This window comes from Stegostoma tigrinum, chromosome 17, assembly GCF_030684315.1.
Source record: "Stegostoma tigrinum isolate sSteTig4 chromosome 17, sSteTig4.hap1, whole genome shotgun sequence".
Classification (NCBI taxonomy): domain Eukaryota; kingdom Metazoa; phylum Chordata; class Chondrichthyes; order Orectolobiformes; family Stegostomatidae; genus Stegostoma; species Stegostoma tigrinum.
In genome coordinates, this window is record NC_081370.1 from 39,019,174 (window position 1) to 39,043,887 (window position 24,714).

The 24,714-nt window shown below is 42.7% G+C and overlaps 1 protein-coding gene across 2 annotated transcripts in view; it reads right to left on the bottom strand.

Moving 5' to 3' along the window:
• syt9b (synaptotagmin IXb) overlaps positions 1-23,970 on the bottom strand; it is a 98,268-nt gene extending 74,298 nt beyond the window's left edge. The window contains exon 1 of one of the 2 annotated variants that reach the window (XR_007248972.2): positions 22,977-23,970. Coding sequence is in view for 1 of the 2 variants with exons in the window: in XM_048545115.2 (XP_048401072.1) it covers positions 22,977-23,124 (148 nt within the window). In the remaining variant the exon portion in view is untranslated. The remainder of the gene's footprint in view (positions 1-22,976) is intronic. The other variant, XM_048545115.2, reaches the window with a different exon arrangement.
• Between the last annotated feature and the right edge of the window lie 744 nt (positions 23,971-24,714).

Below are 24,714 nucleotides of genomic sequence, written 5' to 3' on the forward strand. Positions count from 1 at the left end.
GCAGCACTGATATGAGACATTTTTGACAGTTTTAGTTGATGTATTATGACATAAAATTAACATTTGAACCCAGACTTTCTGCTCCAGAGATAGGGACATTAGTATTCCACATTAAGACCCCAATTCTTTAGCTCTATTTTAAAACTAACCATTAATAATTAAATAATTTATCACACTGAGTCTCAACATCACAGCCTGACCATGCATAGATGTATCTTGTATAAGTATATGAAATAGACAAAATCCTAAATGTTAAGACAACATTAAGTGTGTAAAATGTTTAATACTAATTTGGCTGAATAGAACTGTACATCAGTTTTTTTTTACAAATTCTGAAAGGGGAGATACAGCCTTTATTTCGTCTAAAGGACATCACTTCAGAATTATAAGGGATTGTGTTTCTCATCTACATTTAGGTTGAGTTACTCTTTAATTTCAATCCATGTTTCATTAATCATTTATTGTGATGCAATATTAAAATGAAAACCCCTTGAGAGGTGTTCGAATTTTACAGTGGCTCAAATTAATATTACATAGGGCTGAACAGAAGACTGCAAAAAACATGAAAGAGCAAAAGGAAGGGGAATCAAAATGTTGACTGTGACCTCTGGATGTCTTAACACATTTCACAGTCAATTAAGTACTTTTGAAGCTTAGTCACTGCCCTCATACAGGAGATATGACTGGCAATTTGTGCACAGCAAACTCCCTTAACCAGCTGTGTGATAATGGCCAGGTAATCTGTTCCAGTCATGGCAGTCCCAGGGCAAATGTGGGTGAGGACACCAGGGATAACACCTCTGCTCTTATTCAAAATAATGGCCATGAGGTCTTTCACATCAGTCTGAGAAAGCAGGTTAATTCTTTGAGTAATGTCTTATCTGAAGGATGACATGCCCAACAGTGCTACCTTGGGAATGTCAGGCCTAATTATGTGATCAAATATCTGGAGTGGAGCTTGAACCCATGGATCTCTGACTTTGAGCCAAAGCATGAGGTTTTATGGGCTGACAAGAAATGAAAAGGGATAGGGCAAAGAACACTGATAAATTAGGGGGGAAGCTGGGGAAGAGATGATTGGTCACTACCCATTGCCTTCCCAAGGCATTTTGCCAATATTGGAAATGGTGATACATCCAGAGATAAAGTGACTAATTAATGGTTTCTTCCTGCTGCTGCTGGCATTTTACAAAGGCGAAGGCATTCATCTGGCACATGAGGAGAGCCCCTGGTAAACCTTGGCAGGTCTCCTACAGGTTTAATGAGGAGGCCTGGGAAATTGGGCACTGTGACCACAGTGGGTGCCCCTAGCAGCAATGGCTGATCGTATGGCAACTGGTTCCCTGCTGTCACCAACCACAGACCCAGCCCACACCAACCTCACTGAGGTTTGCTCGACTGTTCCTGAAAAACTCTAGACATAATAATTTTGGTTTGAGGGCAGAATCAATGCTGCATCAATGACCACCGCAACTAATGGCACTGCTGAAACTGAAAAGCTGCCAGCTGTGGGATCTGAGTTGTTAAAGGCAGATCATTAGTTGCATGTAAATGAGTTTGAGAAATAGCTGAGAGATCGTCATCCTAAACTTTTACCACCAATTGCTGCTCCAGTACAATGATAGACTTAGTAAATATCCGATCGTGCAATTTACTCTGAGTACTGTCGTTATTCTTTCAAGTTACATCAGGTGAATACTAGAAAACTAGACAGTAAACTTAATGCAGCTTCAGTTTTTTTGGCCAGTAATTCCCATTGATATATTCCCAATACTAAACTTACTGTTGTTTAATTAATTGATATGCCTTAAATTTGTGTTGAATATGTACAATGAAATCCTTTTATTACTTCTCATGAACTGACTTTACAAACGTGGACATTGGCAATTGCCCTTCCAATGTAGCAACAGAAATATTACTCTAGAACAGCATCCTCCTAAGTATTATAAATGATTAAAGGATTTTTTAAAAATCTTGTCGTCTGAGCAACATCAGCAAGACCAGTCATTCTTCCGCATTGCTGTGAAAGGTCTATAATTTTTCTATTTTGATATCACTTTGGGAACTAAAAGTTCAAAATAGAGGCTGGTGAGTGTTGATTACTTCTGTGAAGGTATTTGTTAATACTTACAGAAATTACTTACCAAGCTATTAATTAAATACAGTGTGGGCCTGAAAAGTTGACTACAGACGCTGGTATACATTCTTGGTTATATTGTTGAGTTTGTGACAGATAGAGTAAACTTTGACAGCAAGAGAGTTGTTTTTAAATTCAGAAGAATCTAGAATTGAGCAACATTTCCAATTAAATTCAAAAGACACCAGAGTAAAATTCAGAGGTAAGGTTAGTTTCTCTTGTAGATGGAGCTCAGGATAGTTTGGGGAAGAAGCTGCCTCATCAATGGGGTTTAATCAAGAGCCTTCCAAACCAGGAAAATATGGTTAGGAATCTGCAGGTTATTAGAAAGAAAATGTAGCTTTTAAATTTGGGAAAAAGTATGTCTGCAGTCTTCAAAATGGTTCATTGAATTGTCTCTATGCCCTACATTGACATTAAAGGATTCAGTTAGTTAATTAGAACTCTAAAAACTTGAGATATAGATATATGGACTCAAGTCTCTATGGAACATTTTCTCTATAGGAAACAGGTTAAAAATTGTTTTGCTGCATGTTTTAAAATTATTCTACCTGTTTTCTGCATTTTTTACAATTTTTTGGTAATAAATTGCTGTTATGTTGGTGAAGAGAATCTGGACTCCATTTGAAACATGTTTCAGGATATCAAACAATATTAAATAACTAACAAATGAAAAAAAACACATGATCTATCAAGACAAGTTTTATTCTGGGATGTGGATCTCGTAGCTTTATCAGCTGGGATCAAAACATATTTACTAAATGGTCTAGAGAAGAGCAACAGGATGAAGATAGAAAAAAGGTACTGTCATTGGTGGAGTTGAGTAGAATGAGATGACATAATTGCAAAATTAGAATTGTGCCATTCAGGAGTGACGTCAGAAACCACTCCTTCACACAAACAAGAATGGAAATATAGAGCTCTCTATTTCTAAAAGGCTGTTAAGAGCAAATGGGACAATTGAAAGTTTTAAGATCAAGATCGATAGAATTATATTTCCTCATAATAGTAAGGGATGTGGGATTAAATTGAGTCAATTAGGTTAGAGATCAGACATCACCCAGTTAAATGATGGAACACGTCTGTTGAGCTGAATGGTCTCCTTTTGTTCTGATAGTTTGTGGACCTTTAGCTGAGATTTCAAAAAAAAAGTTGGCTGGATTTTTTGGAAATTATTAGTCTCTGGGATAGAGAGCAATTCAGAAATATTTTCCCAGATTTCAATTTTGGCCAAAGTAGGAACTGAAGGAGGTCATTCACCCCTTCAGGCTTAGTCCAACATTTAAATAAATTATGGCTCACATGTTCATCAACTCTATTTACCTAAATTAGCTTTATGTCTTTTAATATCATTATCCAGGGAAAACCTATTGACATCAGTCTTGAAAGCTCTTACCTTACAAACTGCACAGACTATTTTTGAGGCAAGACTTCCAGGTTTCTGCAACAATTTGGGTGGTGAGTTCTTCTTTCTAGATATCTTATTCTGATTTGAAGGTCGTTTCCCCTCTTCTTGATTCTCCTCTCAACAGGGAAATTGTTTCCCAAGGGCTATTAATCAGGAATCCTTATTGATTTATAAAAATCAAAGTTTGTTTAACAATGTGTTAAATAGTCTGAAAAGATTAATTTATTTCTAGATTGAAAGCCCAGTTACACGGATTTAATTGTATCCATGCTCTTACTTCATAGTATTCATTCATCTGAGTGTTATCTTTGACCTTCATCATGTCGGAGTAAACCAAGCTGCTGAATCTTTCATTCATCTATTTTGACATTTTGCTTGTGTATTTCAGCTGATTTGAAGTCAGTTTCTTGCTAACTGACAGATAAAGATGTTAATCTATCTTCATCCAGAAGAGGCAATGAAGTAATACAATCCTGTCAAACCTTTCATCCAACACAGGAATGTTTTGCAACAAAATGCCATCTTTAAATGGTGGAAGAGTGGAATTTAGTAAACAATTAAATATACTGCAGATTGTCAATGCTTTATATGGCCGGTTTTACAAGTCAGTCTATTCTCTCATTGATCAGATTATTGCAAACAAATGCTGAAACCTTATTGTCTCTGACATTGAAGGACAAAGTTTAGCATATGGATATGACACTTGCCTATCAGCTATTTTACAGCTGGTGACAAATGATTTACAAATGGATTAAAAGTAAACAAACAACAGAAAAGGAATGTCATTTTAACATCTTCCTTTGGTGATATTAACAACGTTGATTGATAATGAATTTGCATCTAGCTCGGAGATTATTTAGAATGGCACTCAGGTAAGAAAGTGACAATTGGGAATATGTATCAGCTGGTTCTTCAAAATGCACCAGTGTGCTATGTTAACTCTTATATAGTGTCCTTGTTGATCTTTGACAGAGAGAGCTAATATTGGGAGGGTAACTTCCCATGGAAACCATCATTCTCACCATTTTCCAAAGTGGAAAATGTATTGACTGGGAGAAGACTCTCAAACCTCAAAACCCAGTTGACCAAAATGGTGGTACTTTCTGCCAATGTGGTCACCCAGACTGCCAAGTGTGTCCAGGATTTCTCAAATGGTGCCTACCATACATTTAGTTTAAAAATATTTCGTCATAATTTAAGCCAAGTGGAAAATAAATGTTTTCGAAAGAAGAAGATGGAACTCTTACCTTCCCTTACGTGGCTTCAAATGGGACAAAAATTTACCTACAATCTACTGAACAGCTCACTGCCTTGCACTCATGTCATTTCATTAGGCTTTGAATTCCAGTAGGGTTCCTTGTGGAGTTTAGCTGCTGCTCCAACTAAGCTTGATATCGGGACTATCCCTCAGATTTTTATTGTTTAACCCCAAGTTCTCTCCATTCCACTACCACTCTGACTGGTTCCTCTTTAAGTCAACGTAGATTATAGACCAGAAGAATCTTATCCTTATTCATGTCCTGAATCCCATGCAACTCTGCTTTCCCAATCTGCCGGACTAGTGATGCTGACTTGTTTCACACTCATCCTAGTCCAACTGCAGGATCAACAGGCTTTTACTGATGTTGTACTGCCCAAGTATAACTATTCTACAGAGGAATTCAGACAGGTTAATTGAGTTAGTGATAAAGTTTTTTATTGGCCTAGAAGTTATGAAAAACTTTTCTGGACAACAAAAAAATGCATTACTTGAGGATTTAACCAAACAAAAGGAAAATTTCAGAGCCTAACCAAGCCCTTCATATTGTTAATCTCACACACCAGGTCAATAGTATAAGGTGATCCAAAGCTTTTAGAACCATTAACACAGTATGTTCTGAAAATGCAAGATTACACAATCTGAAAGCTAAAATCAAAAGCATACAACAACAAACAAAAACAGAAATTGCTGGAAAAACTCATCACTTCATTCAGAACAGCTCTGAAGAAGAGACACTGAACCGAAAACATTAACTCTGATCTGTCTCCACAGATGCTGTCAGGCCTGCTGAAATTTTTGTTTTTGTTCCTGATTTTCTGAATTTTGGAATTTATGTTTTTGTTTCTGATTTCCAGCACCGGTAATTCTGTTGGTTTTTGCTGGTGCGAACATTTTTCCACTATGCATCCTGAAATGCATTTACCTCAGCAAGTGACATTTGATAGCCTACAAGAGACCATTTCAAAGTGTATCACGGATCACAAATTCAATTCATTGACAGGATGACACTGCAGTGCCAGTATGCAAGCTCATCTTGGCTTCAAGAAATCTTCTACCTGCGGGTACCAATGGTCCAGCAGTGGCATGATTAGAAGTATTTACAATTGCCATGTTATGGTCCACTTGGTAAAGTATGTTGATTCTCATGCCCAACTACTCGTGGGGTCACCACAGGCGTTAATGATTTATTCAAAGCAAAGTCCATGATTTATGCGTCTGCAGGAATTAAGTTAACAGAAAACATTGAACAGATTCCTCTACTTTCCAAGAACTACTGTTTATTGTAAATCAGTAAACAACTATTGACTAGACCATCTACAATCCGACCCATCAACCAAAGATATATTTCCCTCCCCACCCTTATCTGCCTTTTGTAGGGACCACTCTTTTTTCGTGACTCCCTCATCCACTCTGCGCTCCCCACTATCCCCACCACCCCGGCACCTTTACCTGCAACTGCAGGAAATCCTACACCTACTTCTACAACTCCCCCCCCCCCACCCCCCTTCACCTACATTCAAGGCCCAAAACAAACCTTTCATATCCGACAGGGGTTCGCCTATACATCAGCCAACTTGATATCCCCATTGACTATCAACATGTGGCCCTACAAGTTAAATCTCTCATCCCCCTTTAAAACACTAAGACAGAGACAAACAAGAAAACAAATGGATTGAGGGTAGAAGGAAAAACTACTGAGAAATAGTCCAATGGCTGAGCCCAGAGGTTCACTAAAGCATCATTTCACCAGGACATTTAATACACTGTGTCCACTGCTCCTAATATGGCCTCCTCTGTGTGGGTGAGAACAAATGTAGACTCAGGCCATTTTGTAGAGCATCTGCAACAAATGACAAAACTTCTGATGAAACCATTTTAACACCCCCTCCCACTCCCACTCCCTTCATGATGTGTCCATTCTAGGCCTCCTCCAGTGTCACAGTGACACCACCCACACACTGGAGGAGCAACACCTTATATTCCGTCTTAGGAGCCTTCAGCACTTTGACCTAAACATGGAATTCACCAATTTTAAAATCTCCCCATCCCTGGCCTCATCCCATGTCCCTCCCTTCCCCTCATCCCTGCCTCCTTGACCTGACATAACCTGTCCATCTTCTCTCCCACCTATCTGCCCCACCCATCCCACTGACTAATCCTCACCACTCCCTACCTGCACTCACCTATCACCATCTCATCTACATTCCTCAACCCACCCTTCATCTCTATTTATTTCCCAGCTCCTTTCCCCCTCCCCTCCGACTCAAAACATCAACTTTATTGCTCCTCTAATGCTGCCTGGCCTGCTGTTTTCCTCCAGCTCCACACTGTGTTGTCTGACTCCAGCATCTGCAGTTCTTGATATCCCCATCGACTATCAACATGTGGCCCTACAAGTTAAATCTCTCATCCCTTTTTAAAACATTAAGACAGAGACAAACAAGAAAACAAATGGTTTTAGGGTAGAGGGAAAAACTACTGAGAAATAGTCCAATGGCTGAGCCCATAGGTTCACTAAAGCATCATTTCACCAGGACATTTAATTCTTTGATTTCTCTAGTTTCCTTCATTTTTCTCAAAAAAGGCATTGCATGATTAGCACACCAACTACATATTCTCTTAAGGGCAACAACTTACAGCAATTGGTGGAAGAAAATAGTTGTCTTTCTTCAGACTTCATGTGCAAAGGAAGCTGCAAATTAATGGTGTTTATGAGAATGCTAACAAGCAATAATTTTTGTTAATCTTGCCATTCTGTAGCAAGAAATGCATCCCAACGTTTGGAAATCTGTTGGAAAACATAACTATATGTTATATAGTTATATATAGTTATAGTTATATTCCCTATAACTGTAGTTTACCTATATTTGGAAAGGCCTCACTCAACTTCCTCTGTGATTCTCCCGGATTACTCAGCATAGCCTAGGTCATTCAGGACCTGTTGAGATTCAGCCCATTATCTTTTCAAGTATTTGCCCAACTCCCTTTGAGTGGATCTGTTTACACCATTCTATCAGGCAGTGCATTCTAGATAAATTATGCTGGTTATGTAAAACCAATTCTCCTCATCTACTTTCAAGTTCTCTTTCCATTATTTTAAATCAGTTCCTTGCGATTACTGACCCTCTTATTATTACAGATGTTCTTAATTAAGTCTGTTGAGCCCTTTCAATTTGCATCTGGTTTTATAAAACTTTCTTTAATTTTGTCTTGAGGACAATCTCAGTTTCTCTAGTTGGGATATGACTGAAATGGATGAAATGGAAGAAAAGAAAACTATCACAATAATTGCTAACCCCTGCAGAACTATTTTAAATCTATGCTCCTTTTATAGACTTATCTGCTGAGGGAATATAGGTCATGTCTATTTGCTCTAAAAAGGTTTTGCTAAAATTCGCATCAACTAAAACAAACGTGCTCCCCTTCCCATTCTGCAGACGACATGGGCCTCCTGCAGTGCCACAATGATGCCACCCGAAGGTTGCAGGAACAGCAACTCATATTCCACTTGGGAACCCTGCAGCCATATGGTATCAATGTGGACTTCACCAGCTTCAAAATCTCCCCTTCCCCTACTGCATCCCAAAACCAGCCCACGTCATACCTGTCGCTCTAACCTGTCCTTCCACCTATACTCTCTTCCTACCTCATGCCCCACCCCCATCTCCTACCTACTAACCTCATCCTGCCCCCTTTCCCTGTCTGTCCTCCCTGGACTGACCTATCTGCTCCCTACCTCCCCACCTACACTCACCTTTACTGGCTCCATCCCTGCCTCTTTAACTTGTCTGTCTCCTCTCCACCTATCTTCTCCTCTATCCATCTTCCCTCCGCCTCCCCCCTCCCTATTTATTTCAGAACCTCCTTCCCCTCCCCCATTTCTGATGAAAGGTCTAGGCCTGAAATGTCAGCCTTCCTGCACCTATGATGCTGCTTGGCCTGCTGTGTACATCCAACTCAACACCTTGTTATCTCATGCTCCTCCCTACTGACCCTTCTTGGGGTCAATTAAGGATAATTAAGTCATACTAGTAAGACACAAACTGCCCTCAAAAAATCTATGCTGTTTATCAGTGACTAATCTTTGCCTTTCTAAATGATAATATATCCTGTCAAAACTTTTCCTGATAACTAAGGTTAAACTGATTGGTCTGTAATTACTCAGACTGTGTCATCCTCCCATTTTAGGTAGTCTAATTAACCTGTTTAGAGGTATTATTATGCACCAATGGAGCAGATGTAACCAAACTGCAGGCCTCCTGGTCCAGACGTAAGGTTACTGCCACCGTACCACAAAAACCTGTCCTTCCTTTTTAAAAAGATAGTGCAACGTTAACAAACCACAGTGGCCATTGCTGTAGCCAGAGTGGATTAGAAAATGATGGTCAGTGCTTCCATCAATTCATCCTTCCACAGGCTGTGATAAATTTCACCCATGCCTGGTGACTCACCACTGACAAGGATGCTGAATACCTTAATATTCTTCCTTCACTATGTTTTTCTAAAACTTTTCTGCCATCTACAAAGTGAAAGTCAAGATGGAATATGCTGCAGTTGCCTGGATGATTGCAGCACCGACAACAGTTAAGAAATCCAACACTACCGAGGACAGATGTTTGTTTGACTAGCATTCCACGTATCACTTTAACACCCCTTTCCTCCAACACTGCACGTTGTGACTATGGTATATACCATCTAAAACATGGAATTCAATAACTCACCAAAGATTCTTTGGCGCAACTTTCTAAAGCTGCAACCTTTGCTTTGTGGATGATCAAGGCCAAATTATGCATGGGAACAGCACTGCTGGACACTCCCTTCCAAGTCACACATCATCTTGATAGGACCCTCTATTCTTTCTTCTTTCATCATTGCTGAGTCACAATCCTAGAACACATTCCTCAACAGCACCCTGGCTGTACCTACATCATGTGGATTGCAGCAGTTCAAGAAGGCAATTTGTCACCATAGGGAACACAAGACCAGAGAATGTAGCAGCAGAAGTAGGCCATTTGGCCCCCCTAGTCTGCTGCACCACTCAATGAAATGATGCCTGATCTGATAATCGCCAACTCCACTTTCCTGTCTTTTCCCCATAATCCTTGATACCTTCACCAATTTAAATCTGCCTATTTCAGCCTGAAATATACACTTAGCAGACTAGGCTCTACTGCCCACTCTGGTAAAGAATTCCACAGATTCACCACCTCTGGATGAACAAATTCCTCCACATCTCTGTCTAATATGGTTGATCATATTCTCTGGTTGTACACACTTTCAAAAGGGGAAAGCTCTCTGTCTACTTTATCAAGCCTGCTAAGTATCTTATTTGTTTCAATAAGGTTGCCTCTTATTCTAACCTCCAATTTGCACAAACTATTCGACTTTCCCTCAACAAAATTCCTCCACAACTTGGACCAACCTGATGAATCTTCACTGGACTGCCTCCAATGCCAATGTATCATTTCTTAGATATGAGTTCACAATTCAAACAGTTGACAGTATTCTAGTCTTAGTCGAGTTGTGTCTTGTATAGTATTAACAAGCATTCCTATTCTTACATTCCATTCCCTTTGACATAATAGCCAAGGATCATCTGCATTCCCTATTACCTGTTGAACTTGCATTCTAGCTTATAGTAATTTATACATGAGGAGCCCCCACCCGCAAACACTGTGCTGCAGCTTCCTGTAGTCCTTCTCTCAGACTCACCACTGGACTTCCTCCCTATCATGGTCATCTGCAAACTTCACTATAGTACACTTACTTCCTTCATCTAAGTATTAACGTATATTATAAGTAATTTTAGTCCGGCTCTGATCCCTGTGGCATTCCACTAGCTACAGGTTGCCATCCTGAAAATACATTCCTTATCCCAATTCTGTCACTGTTAATAACGAATGTTAAACTTACTGCTCTGTACTTATATGTGTTTTGTCTCCTAGCCTACTTGAAGAAGGGTGTCACATTGGCAGTTTTCTAATCCTCCGGGACTTTCCAGGATATTAGGAATCTTTGAAGATTACTACCAGTGCATCCAGTAATGTAGCAGCCTAGCTACATTAGCTCTGTAGCTAGTTCCTTTAATAACTTAGTTTGCACCCCATCAGGTCCAAGCTTATTTATTGGCTTTTAGTTCCATTAATTTCCCTGATACTGTTTCTGCAGTGATAGTTATTGCATCTAATTACCCCCCCAATTTGTCCTTTGATTATTTAGTATTTCTGGAATGCTATATGTCACTTCTACCATGAATACATATTGTCACGACTCACAGGATTTGCTAGTCAGAATGTTGTTTTTCAGTTGTCTTGGGATGTTTTCACTGGTTTGCAAGAAACATAAGGGGGTTGATTTGCTTATAAAGGGGTTTTAACTTATCAGTGAAGAGTCACAGCTTACAACAACTGCTGAGGGAAAGGTGAACTGGTTTTCTTCAGGTTGAAAGTGAGTTTTGACAACAGGGAACGCAGAGACAGCTTCTGGACCTATTGAGAGCAACCCACTCTCTCTATTTTGTTCCCAGCCCGAACTGTTCAGTTACCTGAGAGCAAATCACACAGTTGTTGGCAGGCAAAAGGCTTTTGCCATTGATAATTGGTCATTAATCCATCACCTTCTGATAGCTGTCTAGTTGCACCTGTACACAGAACTCTTCAGCTTCGATTCAGTTGTAACCATCTCTATTATTGATTGTTCAAACAGATATTTAGATAGTTTTTGCCACAGCACAGTGTCTCAGTGGTTAGCACTGCTGCCTCACAGCACTAGGGACCCAGGTTCAATTCCACCTCTATGTGATTGTCTGTGTGGAGTTTGCACATTCTCCCCATGTCTGCATGGGTTTCCTCCAGGTGCTCTGGTTTCATCCCACAGTCTAAAGATATGCAGGCTGGGTGGATTGGCCATGCTAAATTGCCCATAGTGTTCAGGGATGTGTAGATTAGGTGGGTTATAAGGGGATGGGCCTGGGTGAGATGCTCTGAGGGTTGGTGTGGACTTGTTGGGCTGAAGGGCCTGTTTCAACACTATAGGGACTCTTTGAAAAATGACAGGTTATTTGCTTTTCAAAACATGAAGAAATCCTTTAAAATGCTGCTTTTAAAACAGTTCTGCCACATTTCCATCGATAATTTTCAAAAGCACAGAAATAAAAATACATAGTATTTATCTGATGCAAAGTATTCAACTTGGCTGCATTTCTGCTTCCCCATTAGTATTTTGTGAGTTTTATTCTCTAAGGAACTAACACTCACTGTATCAGAGATAATGGGATCTGCAGATGCTGGAGAATCCAAGATAACAAAGTGTGGAGCTGGATGAACACAGCAGGCCAAGCAGCATCTCAGGAGCACAAAAGCTGACGTTTCGGGCGCAGGCCCTTCACCAGAGAGGCGGATGGGGAGTGGGTTCTGGAATAAATAGGGAGACAGGGGTAGGCGGACCGAAGATGGAGAGAAAAGAAGATAGGTGGAGAGGAGAGTATAGGTGGGGAGGTAGGGACAGGATAGGTCAGTACAGGGAAGACGGACAGGTCAAGGAGGTGCAATGAGGTTAGTAGGTAGGAAATGGAGGTGCAGCTTGAGATGGGAGGAAGGGATGGGTGAGAGGGAGAACAGGTTAGAGGATCGGAGACAGGATGGGCTGGCTTTGGGATGCAGTTGGGGGAGACGATGAGCTGGGCTGGTTGTGGGATGCGGTGGGGGAAGGGGAGATTTCGAAGCTGGTAAAGTCCACATTGATACCATTGGGCTGCAGGGTTCCCAAGCGGAATATGAGTTGCTGTTCCTGAAACCTTCGGGTGGCATCCATGTGGCACTGCAGGAGGCCCATAATGGACATGTCATCTGAAGAATGGGAGGGGAAGTGGAAATGGTTTGTGACTAGGAGGTGCAGTTGTTTATTGCGAACCGAGCGGAGGTGTTCTGCAAAGCGGTCCCCAAGCCTCCGCTTGGTTTCCCCAATGTAGAGGAAGCCACACCGGATACAATGGATACAGTACACCATATTGGCGGATGTGCAGGTGAGCCTCTGCTTAATATGGGAAGTTACCTTGGGGGCTGGGATGGGGTGAGGAAGGAGGTATGGGGGCAAGTGTAGCACTTCCTGCGGTTGCAGGGCAAGGTGCTGGGTGTGGTGGGGTTGGAGGGCAGTGTGGAGCGAACAAGGGAGTCGAGGAGAGAGTCGTCTCTCCGGAAAGCAGACAAGGGTGGGGATGGAAAAAATGTCTTGGGTGGTGGGGTCAGATTGTAGATGGCGGATGTGTCGGAGGATGATGGGTTGTATCCGAAGGTTGGTGGGGTGGTGTGTGAGAACAAGGGGGATCCTGTTTGGGCGGTTGTGGCGGGGGCGGGGTGTGAGGGATGTGTTGTGGGGAATGAGGGAGACGCGGTCAAGGGCGTTCTCGACCACTGCGGGGGGAATTTTGCAGTCCTTGAAGAACTTGGACATCTGGGATGTGCGGGAGTGGAATGCCTCATCCTGGGAGCAGATGCGGCAGAGGCGGAGGAATTGGGAATAGGGGATGGAATTTTTGCAGGATGGTGGGTGGGAGGAGGTGTATTCTAGGTAGCTGTGGGAGTCAGTAGGCTTGAAATCGACATCAGTAATGAGCTGGTTGCCTGAGATGGAGACTGAGAGGTCCGGGAAGGTGAGGGATGTGTTGGACATGGCCCAGGTGAACTTGAGGTTGGGGTGGAAGGTGTTGGTGAAGTGGATGAACTGTTCGAGCTCCTCTGGGAAGCAAGAGGTGGTGCCGATACAGTCATCAATGTAACGGAGGAAGAGGTGGGGTTTGGGGCCTGTGTAGGTGCGGAAGAGGGACTGTTCCACGTAACCTAAAAAGAGGCAGGCATAGCTGGAGCCCATGCGGGTGCCCATGGCCACCCCCTTTGTCTGTAGGAAGTGGGAGGAATCGAAAGAGAAGTTGTTGAGGGTGAGGACATGTTCGGCTCGGCGGATGAGGGTGTCAGTGGAGGGGGACTGGTCGGGCCTGCGGGACAGGAAGAAGCAGAGGACCTTGAGGTCATCTGCATGAGGAATACAGGTGTATAGGGACTGGACGTCCATGGTGAAAATGAGGTGTTAGGGGCCAGGGAATTGGAAGTTCTCGAGGAGGTGGAGGGCGTGGGTGGTGTCACGGACGTAGGTAGGGAGTTCCTGGACCAAAGGAGTTCCTCGCCTAACCCTCCGTGCACTGACCCCTTCACAGACCTCCAACACAGGTCCTCCTCCTGGACACCACCCCCAGGCCTCCTACCCTCCCTCGACCTCTTCATCTCCATCTGCCGTTGAGACATTAACCGCCACTACCTCTCCACCCCTCTCACCCATTCCAACCTCTCCCCTGCAGAACGGACAGCCCTCTGCTCCCTCCGCTCCAACCCCAACCTCACCAGCAAACCCGCAGACAAGGGTGGCGCAGTGGTAGTATGGCGCACTGACCTCTACATCGCCGAGGCCAAACGCCATCTCTCCGACACCTCCTCCTACCGACCACTTGATCATGCACCCTCCCCCAAGCACCGAACCATCATCTCCAACACCATTCATGACCTCATCACCTCAGGGGGCCTCCCACCCACAGCCTCCAACCTCATTATTCCCCAACCCCGCACGGCCCGTTTCTATCTCCTTCCCAAAATCCACAAACCTGCCTGACCTGGTCGACACATTGTCACAGCCTGTTCCTGACCCACCAAACTCATCTCCACCTATCTGGACTCCATTTTCTCCCCTTTGGTCCAGGAACTCCCTACCTACGTCCGTGACACCACCCACGCCCTCCACCTCCTCCAGAACTTCCAATTCCCTGGCCCCCAACACCTCATTTTCACCATGGACGTCCAGTCCCTATACACCTGTGCTCCTCATGCAGATGGCCTCAAGGCCGTCTGCCTGTTCCTGTCCCGCAGGCCCAACCAGTCCCCCTCCACCGACACCCTCATCCGCCGAGCCGAACACGTCCTCACCCTCAACAACTTCTCTTTCGATTCCTCCCACTTCCTACAGACAAAGGGGGTGGCCATGGGCACCCGCATGGGCCCCAGCTATGCCTGCCTCTTTTTAGGGCACGTGGAACAGTCCCTCTTCTGCACCTACACAGGCCACAAACCCCACCTCTTCCTCTGTTACATTGATGACTGTATCGGCACCGCCTCTTGCTCCCAAGAGGAGCTCAAACAGTTTATCCACTTCACCAACACCTTCCACCCAACCTCAAGTTCACCTGGGCCATGTCCAACACATCCCTCACCTTCCTGGACCTCTCAGTCTCCATCTCAGGCAACCAGCTTGTAACTGATGTCCATTTCAAGACCACCGACTCCCACAGCTACCTAGAATACACCTCCTCCCACCCACCATCCTGCAAAAATTCTATCCCCTATTCCCAATTCCTCCGCCTCTGCCGCTTCTGCTCCCAGGATGAGGCATTCCACTCCCGCACATCCCAGATGTCCAAGTTCTTCAAGGACCGCAACTTTCCCCCCGCAGTGGTCGAGAACGCCCTTGACCGCGTCTCCCACATTTCCCGCAACACATCCCTCACACCCCACCCCCGCCACAACCGCCCAAAGAGGATCCCCCTTGTTCTCACACACCACCCCACCAACCTCCGGAGACAAGGCATCATCCTCCGACACTTCCGCCATCTACAATCCGACCCCACAGCCTAAGACATTTTTCCATCCCCACCCTTGTCTGCCTTCCGGAGAGATGACTTTCTCCTCGACTCCCTTGTTCGCTCCAAACTGCCGTCCAACCCCACCAAACCCGGCACCTTCGCCTGCAACCGCAGGAAGTGCTACACTTGCCCCCATGCCTCCTCCCTCACCCCCATCCCAGGCCCCAAGATGACTTTCCATATTAAGCAGAGGCTCACCTGCACATCCGCCAATGTGGTATACTGTATCCATTGTATCCGGTGTGGCTTCCTCTGCATTGGGGAAATCAAGCGGAGGCTTGGGGACCGCTTTGCGGAACACCTCTACTCGGTTCGCAATAAACAACTGCACCTCCCAGTCGCGAACCATTTTAACTCCCACTCCCATTCTTCAGATGACATGTCCATTATGGGCCTCCTGCAGTGCCACAAGGATGCCACCTGAAGGTTTCAGGAACAGCAACTCATATTCCGCTTGGGAACCCTGCAGCCCAATGGTATGAATGTGGGCTTCACCAGCTTCAAAATCTCCCCTTTCCCCACCACATCCCACAACCAACCCAGTTCGTCCCCTCCCCCCACGGCATCACACAACCAGCCCAGCTCATCGCCTCCCCCCACTGCATCCCAAAACCAATCCAGCCTGTCTCTGCCTCCCTGACCTGTTCTTCCTCTCACCCATCCCTTCCTCCCATCTCAAGCCACACCTCCATTTCCTACCTACTAACCTCATTCCAACTCTTTGACCTGTCCGCCTTCCCTGGACTGACCTATCCCCTCCCTACCTCCCCACCTATACTCTCCTCTCCACCTATCTTCTTTTCTCTCCATCTTCGGTCCGCCTCCCCCTCTCTCCCTATTTATTCCAGAACCCTCTCCCCATCCCCCTCTCTGTTGAAGGGTCTACGCCCGAAACGGCAGCTTTTGTACTCCTGAGATGCTGCTTGGCCTGCTGTGTTCATCCAGTTCCACACTTTGTTATCTAACACTCACTGTAGCCTCTTTCTTTCATTTTATGTATTTAAAAATCTCTTGCTATCCATCTTGATGTTATTCGCAAACTTATCGTCAAGGTTTATGTTTTCCCTTTTGCTTGGCCACATTCTGTTCACTTTCATACTTCCCAATCTTCCAATTTACCACTAATCTTGCCCACATTATATACTTCCTTCCTTGTGAGTCATGAGCTTTTTTGAAAATCTCTATCTGAACTGTCTTTGCTACTAAACTCCTTTCCCAGTTTACTCCAAATAACTCTGCCCCTATTCATTTTTTTAAAGTTTAGCATAAATGTTTCTGACCTAAATTTCTCCCTCTCAAATTGAATGCTAAACCTTGTTATGTTTACTGTTTTCTAGGATATATTTTAATGTGAGATAATTTATTAAATACACACCATTACACATTACCAGATTCAAAACAGCTTGATCCCTCATTGGACCCACAAAACATCATTGTCAGAAATTGTCCCAAATAGACTATGATTTTTTCTTGTGGCTATCCCAACCAATCTTACTTTCCCAATCTAAATGAAAATAAAGTCACCGAGGATTAATGTAATCTTACTTGCATGTACTAATTTTCTCCTAATTTCTCCTACCAAATCAGTTCAGCTGATAGGGGGTTACAGATTTCTCCCCCCAGTGTCTTCTTCCCCTTTTTTTTCTTAGCTCCACCCATATGGATTCCATCTAAGATAATTTATTGCTACTGTACTCCTCTCCAGTCCTGAGGTGATGTCCCTAACCTTGGCACTAGTACACATTATAGCCATAGGACTTACACACGCAGTTAAAGAGGACAGAATCTGTCCTCCTAATTATGCTGTTCCCTGCCATGACTATATTCCTATTTCCTCCCTCAGTTTGAGTGGTTACCTTTACCATGGTGTTGTGATCAGCACACTCATTATCTCTGCAGTCCCTACTTTCATCCACACTCCTTGGAAGAACCTTGTGTCGGTTGGATAATTGCAGGGTCAAAACTCTGAGAACATGTCACCTTAAGCTTTCAGATCCACCTCATCTGCATCCCACCATCCTGTTCCTGATCGCAGATAAAATTTCAATTGCCTAGTCTAATCTATGTGGTACCTCCTGTAGCAAAGTATCCAGATAACTTTCACCATCCCTGGGATGTGGGTCAATGTGTGCTGATTGAACTCCAGCTCCTGAACTCAAATCCAAAATTTTTTGAACTTCAAATCCTCAATGCAAAAGTTTTTGCACTAAGTCACCTTGGGTCAATCAGCTCCCACATGCTGCACCAACAACACATCACCTTTGAAGCTATCACTATGGCATTTGATTTAACTCTTTAAAAAATTACTTCAGTTTCCCTGATCTTTACACTTTATTATAATTTTAATGTGTAAACATTATCAATGTTACACTTAATAAGATATTTTTAAGAAACGGGAGAAGAAAAAGATTAGAGATATAAACACAGTCTTTAAAGCTGATGTTTACTTTCAAGACTAGAAATGTTCACCAATCCCATTTATTAATCAGCTGCTCCCCTTATGCTTACATCACAAGTATGGTCTGTGATGTTACCCACATGCTGGTTTCGTTGTCAGTAAGCCACTCGGCCTGCATTTTTTAGCATCTTACACTCAACTCTCACTGTAGAGGCTCTACTTCATGCACTAAACCTTAGATAAAACACTTCTGTTCCTCCCTGCACAAAATTCCCACTTTGCTCTAAATTCCCAGCTACACCCACCTGGCTTTTGTTTCACTCAGGCAGTCTCCATTGACATTAGTCATGCTTCTTATTGGCTCTGTCGTGAAAGAAATCCTTTGTTTTTATGAATTTTCTTGAAGTCACTTATTAGCCAGAGTAATTGGTACCTCAAAAGGACAAGAAATTTCAGGTGCTTGGAAGTTAACTGTCATTATCATTCAACTGTCTGTTTTAATTAGGCTCATGTAACTGACTTAAAGCTATTGTCTGAATCTGACTTTAACTCTAAAGTTGAAGTTGGGAAGGATTGGTCTAAATCCAAATTCCTATCGAAGATCACCTTTAATGACAAGTAATGTTAGTTCCACCGAAGATTTGGCCCCAGTGTGTGTTTCTGTCTACCTTTACAAATTGAATCTTTTGGTCACTTCCAATCGACACAGGCAAATGAACAACTTAATGTCAGAAACTTACCTAACTAGAAGAGTAAAACCTGACTCAGCACTGCCCAAAACCAGTCCTTCTAAGGCAGCAATCAATAAAATAAATACCATATTCTCAAACCAGTGCATCATAACATGGAATCACCTCATCATGCTACTCAGCATTCTTGTGCACCCTGTAAATTAAGCACTTCTGACAATGTAGAACAGCTTTTGAATTCATTTTCAGTGTGACTCGGGTGGAGCTTTCAGGGACCGTATGGAATATTAAGTAGAATTGAAAATGTCTAGCTTTCCTTGATAAAATAATTCCTTCATTCCAGGAATCAGCCTAGCAAATCTCTACAGAACTACCTCCATTATCCATTTATAACTTTTAAAATACAGGATCAAAGATTGTACACAGTACTCCGTCTGTGTCCTTACCAATACCCTGCAGACTTGCACCAAGTCTTTCCTGTTTTTAAACTACAATCCCCTGGCAATAAAGGCCAAAATTCCATTTGCCTTCTTAACTACTTGCTGCAGTTTCAAGCTAATACAGGTCTCCCTCATTATCTTACTAGCAATGTCTACTTTATCAGTGTAACATATATCTGCTTGCTATTACACCATAAGCTACACGTTGTTTGAGACGAGAGCCTCTTTATAGTAAACTATCAAGTGGTTTTCCTCTACCACATTAGAACAATCAAACTCTGTAGATTCAAACCTTGAAGGGAGATCATGGCAAAAAGTTGACTTGCCATATCTTTCACAGGAGGACGGTGGCAACCAACCATCATGTGACATAATGAGCTGTGGCACAATTTCCAGTGTCCTTCAGAGAAATCTTCAGACATAACTTTAAGAAGGATTCTTAAGCTGGCTTTCAACAGGTTGAGCATTCAAAAACCTGCAGAAGAACAACTGATGGCAAAATTCAACAAGAAAGCATTTCAGTCCTAGCAAGTGTCATACAGAAACAAGTGTAAGTTAGCAGCTACATGGAGCTGAAAGACTAATCACACTTGGCATTTACAGATTTCATCAGTTGCTGCTAAACTATAGTCATAATCCATAATTCAGATTTTAGTCAGGCCATTGGGGGATTCATGAGTAACATATTAATTTCTGGTGGGGAAGGGTTGAAACTTAAAAAAACACACACACACACACACACACACACACACACACGGGCTGAGAATGCCAGGAAGTAATTGAAACACTTACAGGTCAGAGTGTGCTCTGCCATGCTTATGGCAGGCACCACAAATCACTACAATAAAAGAAATCAATGGCATAAAACTAAGTTTAAAAAGGGTCACATTATTGGAATGTTGCAAAGCCATTATTTTGACTGCATCAGTGTGGAAAAACCTATTATAACAGCATCTGGTAGCAGTATCCCTAAATTGTACACTTGAAATCAACTAACATAAGCACATTTGGCAACATTGAGGTAATCAGAATCAAAAACCTTTAAATGAGGAAAATAAATGATCAATTTTGAAGACATTGCAACAAAAAATAATATTGTTAGGAATGTTTCATTTGATAGTTGGGCTAAATAAGACTCAGAATTGGACATCTTGGAGAAACCAGTTCTTAAAGTTATGAATTGCTTTCAAACTAGACATCAAATAGAAACTTAACAAGTAAATATACTTTTGTGTTCAACTGGACTGAAAGCTAATAAGTTTATACCTCACCAAGCACAAAAGAAATAATGGACATTTTGTTGAAATTCTGTAAGCTTCAGACAACTACTTTAATCTTAGAAGAAATACAATTCTTGAAGAAGCAGGATATACTGAAGAGTTTAGCGTCCACAGAATGCCAAAGTGTATTTCCTTAGGGTCTACAGATCTAGAGAAAAATGTGAATGTGGAGCTTTGAATTCAGAATTCATAACAGACAGTTATTGGAATTGTGGATGATTTGGATTTATTACTGTCAAAAGATTATTTGACTTTACCATTCAGATAATGAAAGAAACTAAAGTCCAGAAGTGACACAGATTAAGTCCAATGAGGAAAAGATTAACTTTATCATGGGAGATCATCAAAATCAATTCAGTTCATAAGGCACAAAATCCTGAAGACACAGGTGAGAAGCTAGCATAAACAGCATAAGCAGCAGAAGCAGATACAAGAATCAGTCTCAATGCTATTGAGTAAAGAAACCTCATGGGCATGAGTAATGTCCAGCTTCAAAAAGAAAATGCATTATGTGTAAAATTGTAAACAGCCAGGAGCCCATTCCTAAATAGAATGAGGCAACACAGAAGGTAGCCATCCAGCCCATTGTATTTTGAAAGAACTAGTCAAAAGTCCCACTTCCTTGCACTTTCGCCATTGCACTATGCAATTCTCCTCCCAAATACATATTCAATTAGTCGTTGGAGACACAAGCTCTGGAATACCCTCGTATACCTCACTGGCTCTACCTCACTAACCTCCTTTAATACATTATTTTAACCTAACACTGACAGCTTTTTTTGTTTTCTGACTTCATAACTCCTTATGAGATTCAGTGACATTAATTGTGCTTACTGCCCCTGCAATTGAATCATGGGAAATGTTGTTACACTAAATGTGCTATATAAGTAGTTATTGTATTGTATTTTAAAGTTGCCTTAGAATCTGCTTCCACTGCTTTTGCAGGCAAAGCACTCAAGATTACTAAAGTATCACTTGCATGAGCTTATACTTTGCCAGCAAAATACTTGAACAATAAAAAAAAGCCCTGCTGCATCAATGATTCTTTTCTTTAATTCATAAGCCAACAATTCTAATCATGTCCTGATATATTCGTGACAAATTAGTGCGAGTGTATCCTGACTGAAGTAATTATGTAATTTTCACCAGCCCCAACCAGGAAGCGGGTTACCAATGACGCAGATTAATTTAATTTAATATTTCTGAGCTGGATTCAAAGCTGGATGCCAGAATTGAAAGTAAGGCAATAAAAGCTCTCATCATCCAATTCCTCACCCTAAAGCATTTACTGTTGCTATAATGATGCATTTATTGTGTACAATTTACCAAAAAGAAAATGACTACACTCGCAGAAAGCAAAAATCATTTAACTTCAAGGGATGATTGATTATACTTACATAACAAATTCTATATATTTCATGTCAATGCAATTCTACATACAGCATAAAGGGTTTCAAGTTCAGAGCCTATTGTAATAAACCAGCTTTCCCTCGAAATGCAGAAACTCGATTATCACATAAAGTAATAACTAAGATGTTGATTTGTCATTCATATCAGTAACATTTTTTTTCCTGTGATATGCAGGTTAGGAAAATCAAACTGCCAAATAATAGGGGGTGGTGACCATGTATAAAGCTGTAATTAAATTAATACTAAAACTCGTGTTCACGAATAAATCAAGGCTGGTTTAACATTGAATATAGCTGTAAAACGTAAATGAATGCACACAGTGAATAGTTTTGGCTCCAACTTTGGAATTTAAATTTATTGCATTTCCCGCAGTTGACTCTCCCTCTTGTCTGGGCGAGGATCCAGCCACTCTTCTAGTTTGTAAAACAACACAACATGCCTGGTGGAATTTTTATTTAAACCACTCGACTATCGATTACGTCTGAAGACTCGGCAGCGGCCTGTGAGTCTGGGGTAGGATGTTTGAAAAAAAACGGCAACAGCAGGTATGGCAAAGCCAGTTTGACATGGTCGCAGTTAAACAGGGTTAATGATAGCAGCAGTGCATTATTATCATGCCTTTCCATCCGAAAGCACAACCAATTTAAAACACAACCAATGATTTCTTCTCACTCTCAGCCTGGATAGGATAGGGGTAGTTTTAAAACGATTAGTAATTGGAGCCATGCGTCAGTGAATGACCTACATTTTTGGCACCATTTCTACAGTGTTTCGAATGCTACTTTCCTCCAGTGAATTTGGACGCTAGATTTTATTATTTTATATTTACTCCTTCGATTCCACGATAATAAGTAACTTCAGATAATTCTGTTAAATTTCAACTCAACCAGCATCTGCCGGTAACTGTCCCCTAGTTCACAACCTATAAACTTTATAAAGCAACACTTAGTGGTAGTCACTCGGTCAAGTCTGTTGCTTAATTAGAGATCAACCCAGATGGGAATTGCAATTTCTCTCCTCGGGTGCTGCGATTCTAAATGCCGAGATTCAGTGAACTAATTCATCACCTAAATAATATTTTCCTGTCATTCGCTCTCACTTGTCTCTGAGAGAATTCACAGAGTGGGGCCTGGTGGTATACGTGGACATTCCTAACAGTTGAATACATTCATAATTCAAGGGTTCACGTATTCATTCGCACGTGCAGCGAGATAAGAATTTGCCCCACTTTCATTTCTAACTCTAAGCAAATAGGAAACAACGGTGTACCTGAATCTGTGTGGCGTGGTCGGCCTCGATCCCGGAGATAGTAGGAAAAATCCAGACAGCTTTCGTGTTCCACCAGCCCTTTAAAGCAGAGTTCGGTTACTATATTGAGCGCTTTCTGACAAAGCTCGTCCTCTCTGTCTCCAGTCATTTCCCATCAACATCCTTCTGAATGGGGCTCAACGGCCGCTCCACAGGACGTAGGAAGAGGAGCTCCTTCTCCTTTTCGACCGCACACCCCGGCTTCAATGCTTCAGCACCGTGGACAGCTGCAAGAATTCATACCCCCTCCTGCTCTCGGCAAGCTGAGCGCTTCTAACCGCACCCCTGCCAAGCTGGGAATGTGTGTGTGCGTGTGTATGTGTTTCTCAAACCTGCACCTCACCCGAGCAGCCAAACGTCTCCCTGAGCCGCCGGAGAAAGTGATTGTGTTGATACGATCAGTGCGGCAAGGGAGGTCCAACCTGGCCCATGTCTGAATCCTACTCAGTGGCCCCTGTCCATCAGCGCCGGGTGTGAGCTGCTCACGTACGTTTGTGATAAATGGCTTCCACTGCTCGGCTATCACTTAGCAGATGTGTTCGCTGGGGATTTGCAAAGCTGCCCGCCTTAAAACGCCGTGCTAATTACTCGGTGCGGTTTATCTGCAGTTCCTTCCTCCGCGGATCCCAGAGGAATTTTGGCCCCTCGTAATAAAGTTTACTCAGACGCCAAGGAAGTGGCGAGCAAAGGGTGGGGCGGAGGCTTATATTCCTCATCCAGTCGACTGCACGCTCAATAGTTATTTCAGTGTACTTTTCTCCTGTTCAAAATCTCTCTCCAACTAAAACGAGAGTGGTCCAGTTCCTACACCACTCCCCCTCGGGCGTTATATGATGCATTGAATCTAGATTTAAGCGGAACTGCAATGTCTAAGAAGGGCTTTACTTTAGTAACGTTTGATAGAATTTAACAGGCGCAAGTTGGCAATTTACAGACGAGCAAAGCGATCCAGTGGGAATTCAGGGGCGCCCAGATGTCTAGTTCAACCCTCTGGGAAGGGTCGCTAAATGCAACCGAAAATAATGAATTTCAGGGGAAATGGGAGTCGGCAAAATAGAGAAAGAGATACAAATGACAAGAATAATCTACCTGTTGCCAAGTGCCGGAATACAAAATATGTCGTATTTATAGCATATTGAAGATTGGACTAGGTTAGAATAGTTATGTGGTTGTTCTTGACCGGCGCGGACGCGGAGGGCTGAAGGGCCTTTGCCTGTGCCGCACATGACTCTACCACGGTGTCCACGGCAAGGTGTGGTTAGTGATGAAAAAAAACTGAACATAAACAGAAGTCGCTGGAAAAGCTCAGCAGGTCTAGCAGCATCTATGAGGAGAAATCAGGGCTAACGTCCCGGGTCCGGTCACCCTTCCTCAGAAAGGTGCTGCTGAGCTTTTCCAACAAACTTCTGTTCTTGTTCCTGATTTACGGCATCCGCAAATCTTTCGGTTTTTACGAGAAAAATGGAGATGCGCCGTGCCTCGGTTTCGTGTTTCTCTCAGTGCTACTCTCAGAGTAAGCACTTCAGAACTGTCTCTGACTAACCCGAAAACGTTAACTCTATTCGTTTTCTCCATTCATCCTGCCTGAACCGACGAGGATTCTCAATCTCTTCTGTTTATCTTTCGAATTTCTAACACCTGCAGAGTCTTTGCTTTTGGGTCAGGCTCGTTGTTGTTCAGCACTAGGTCTGTGGACAGC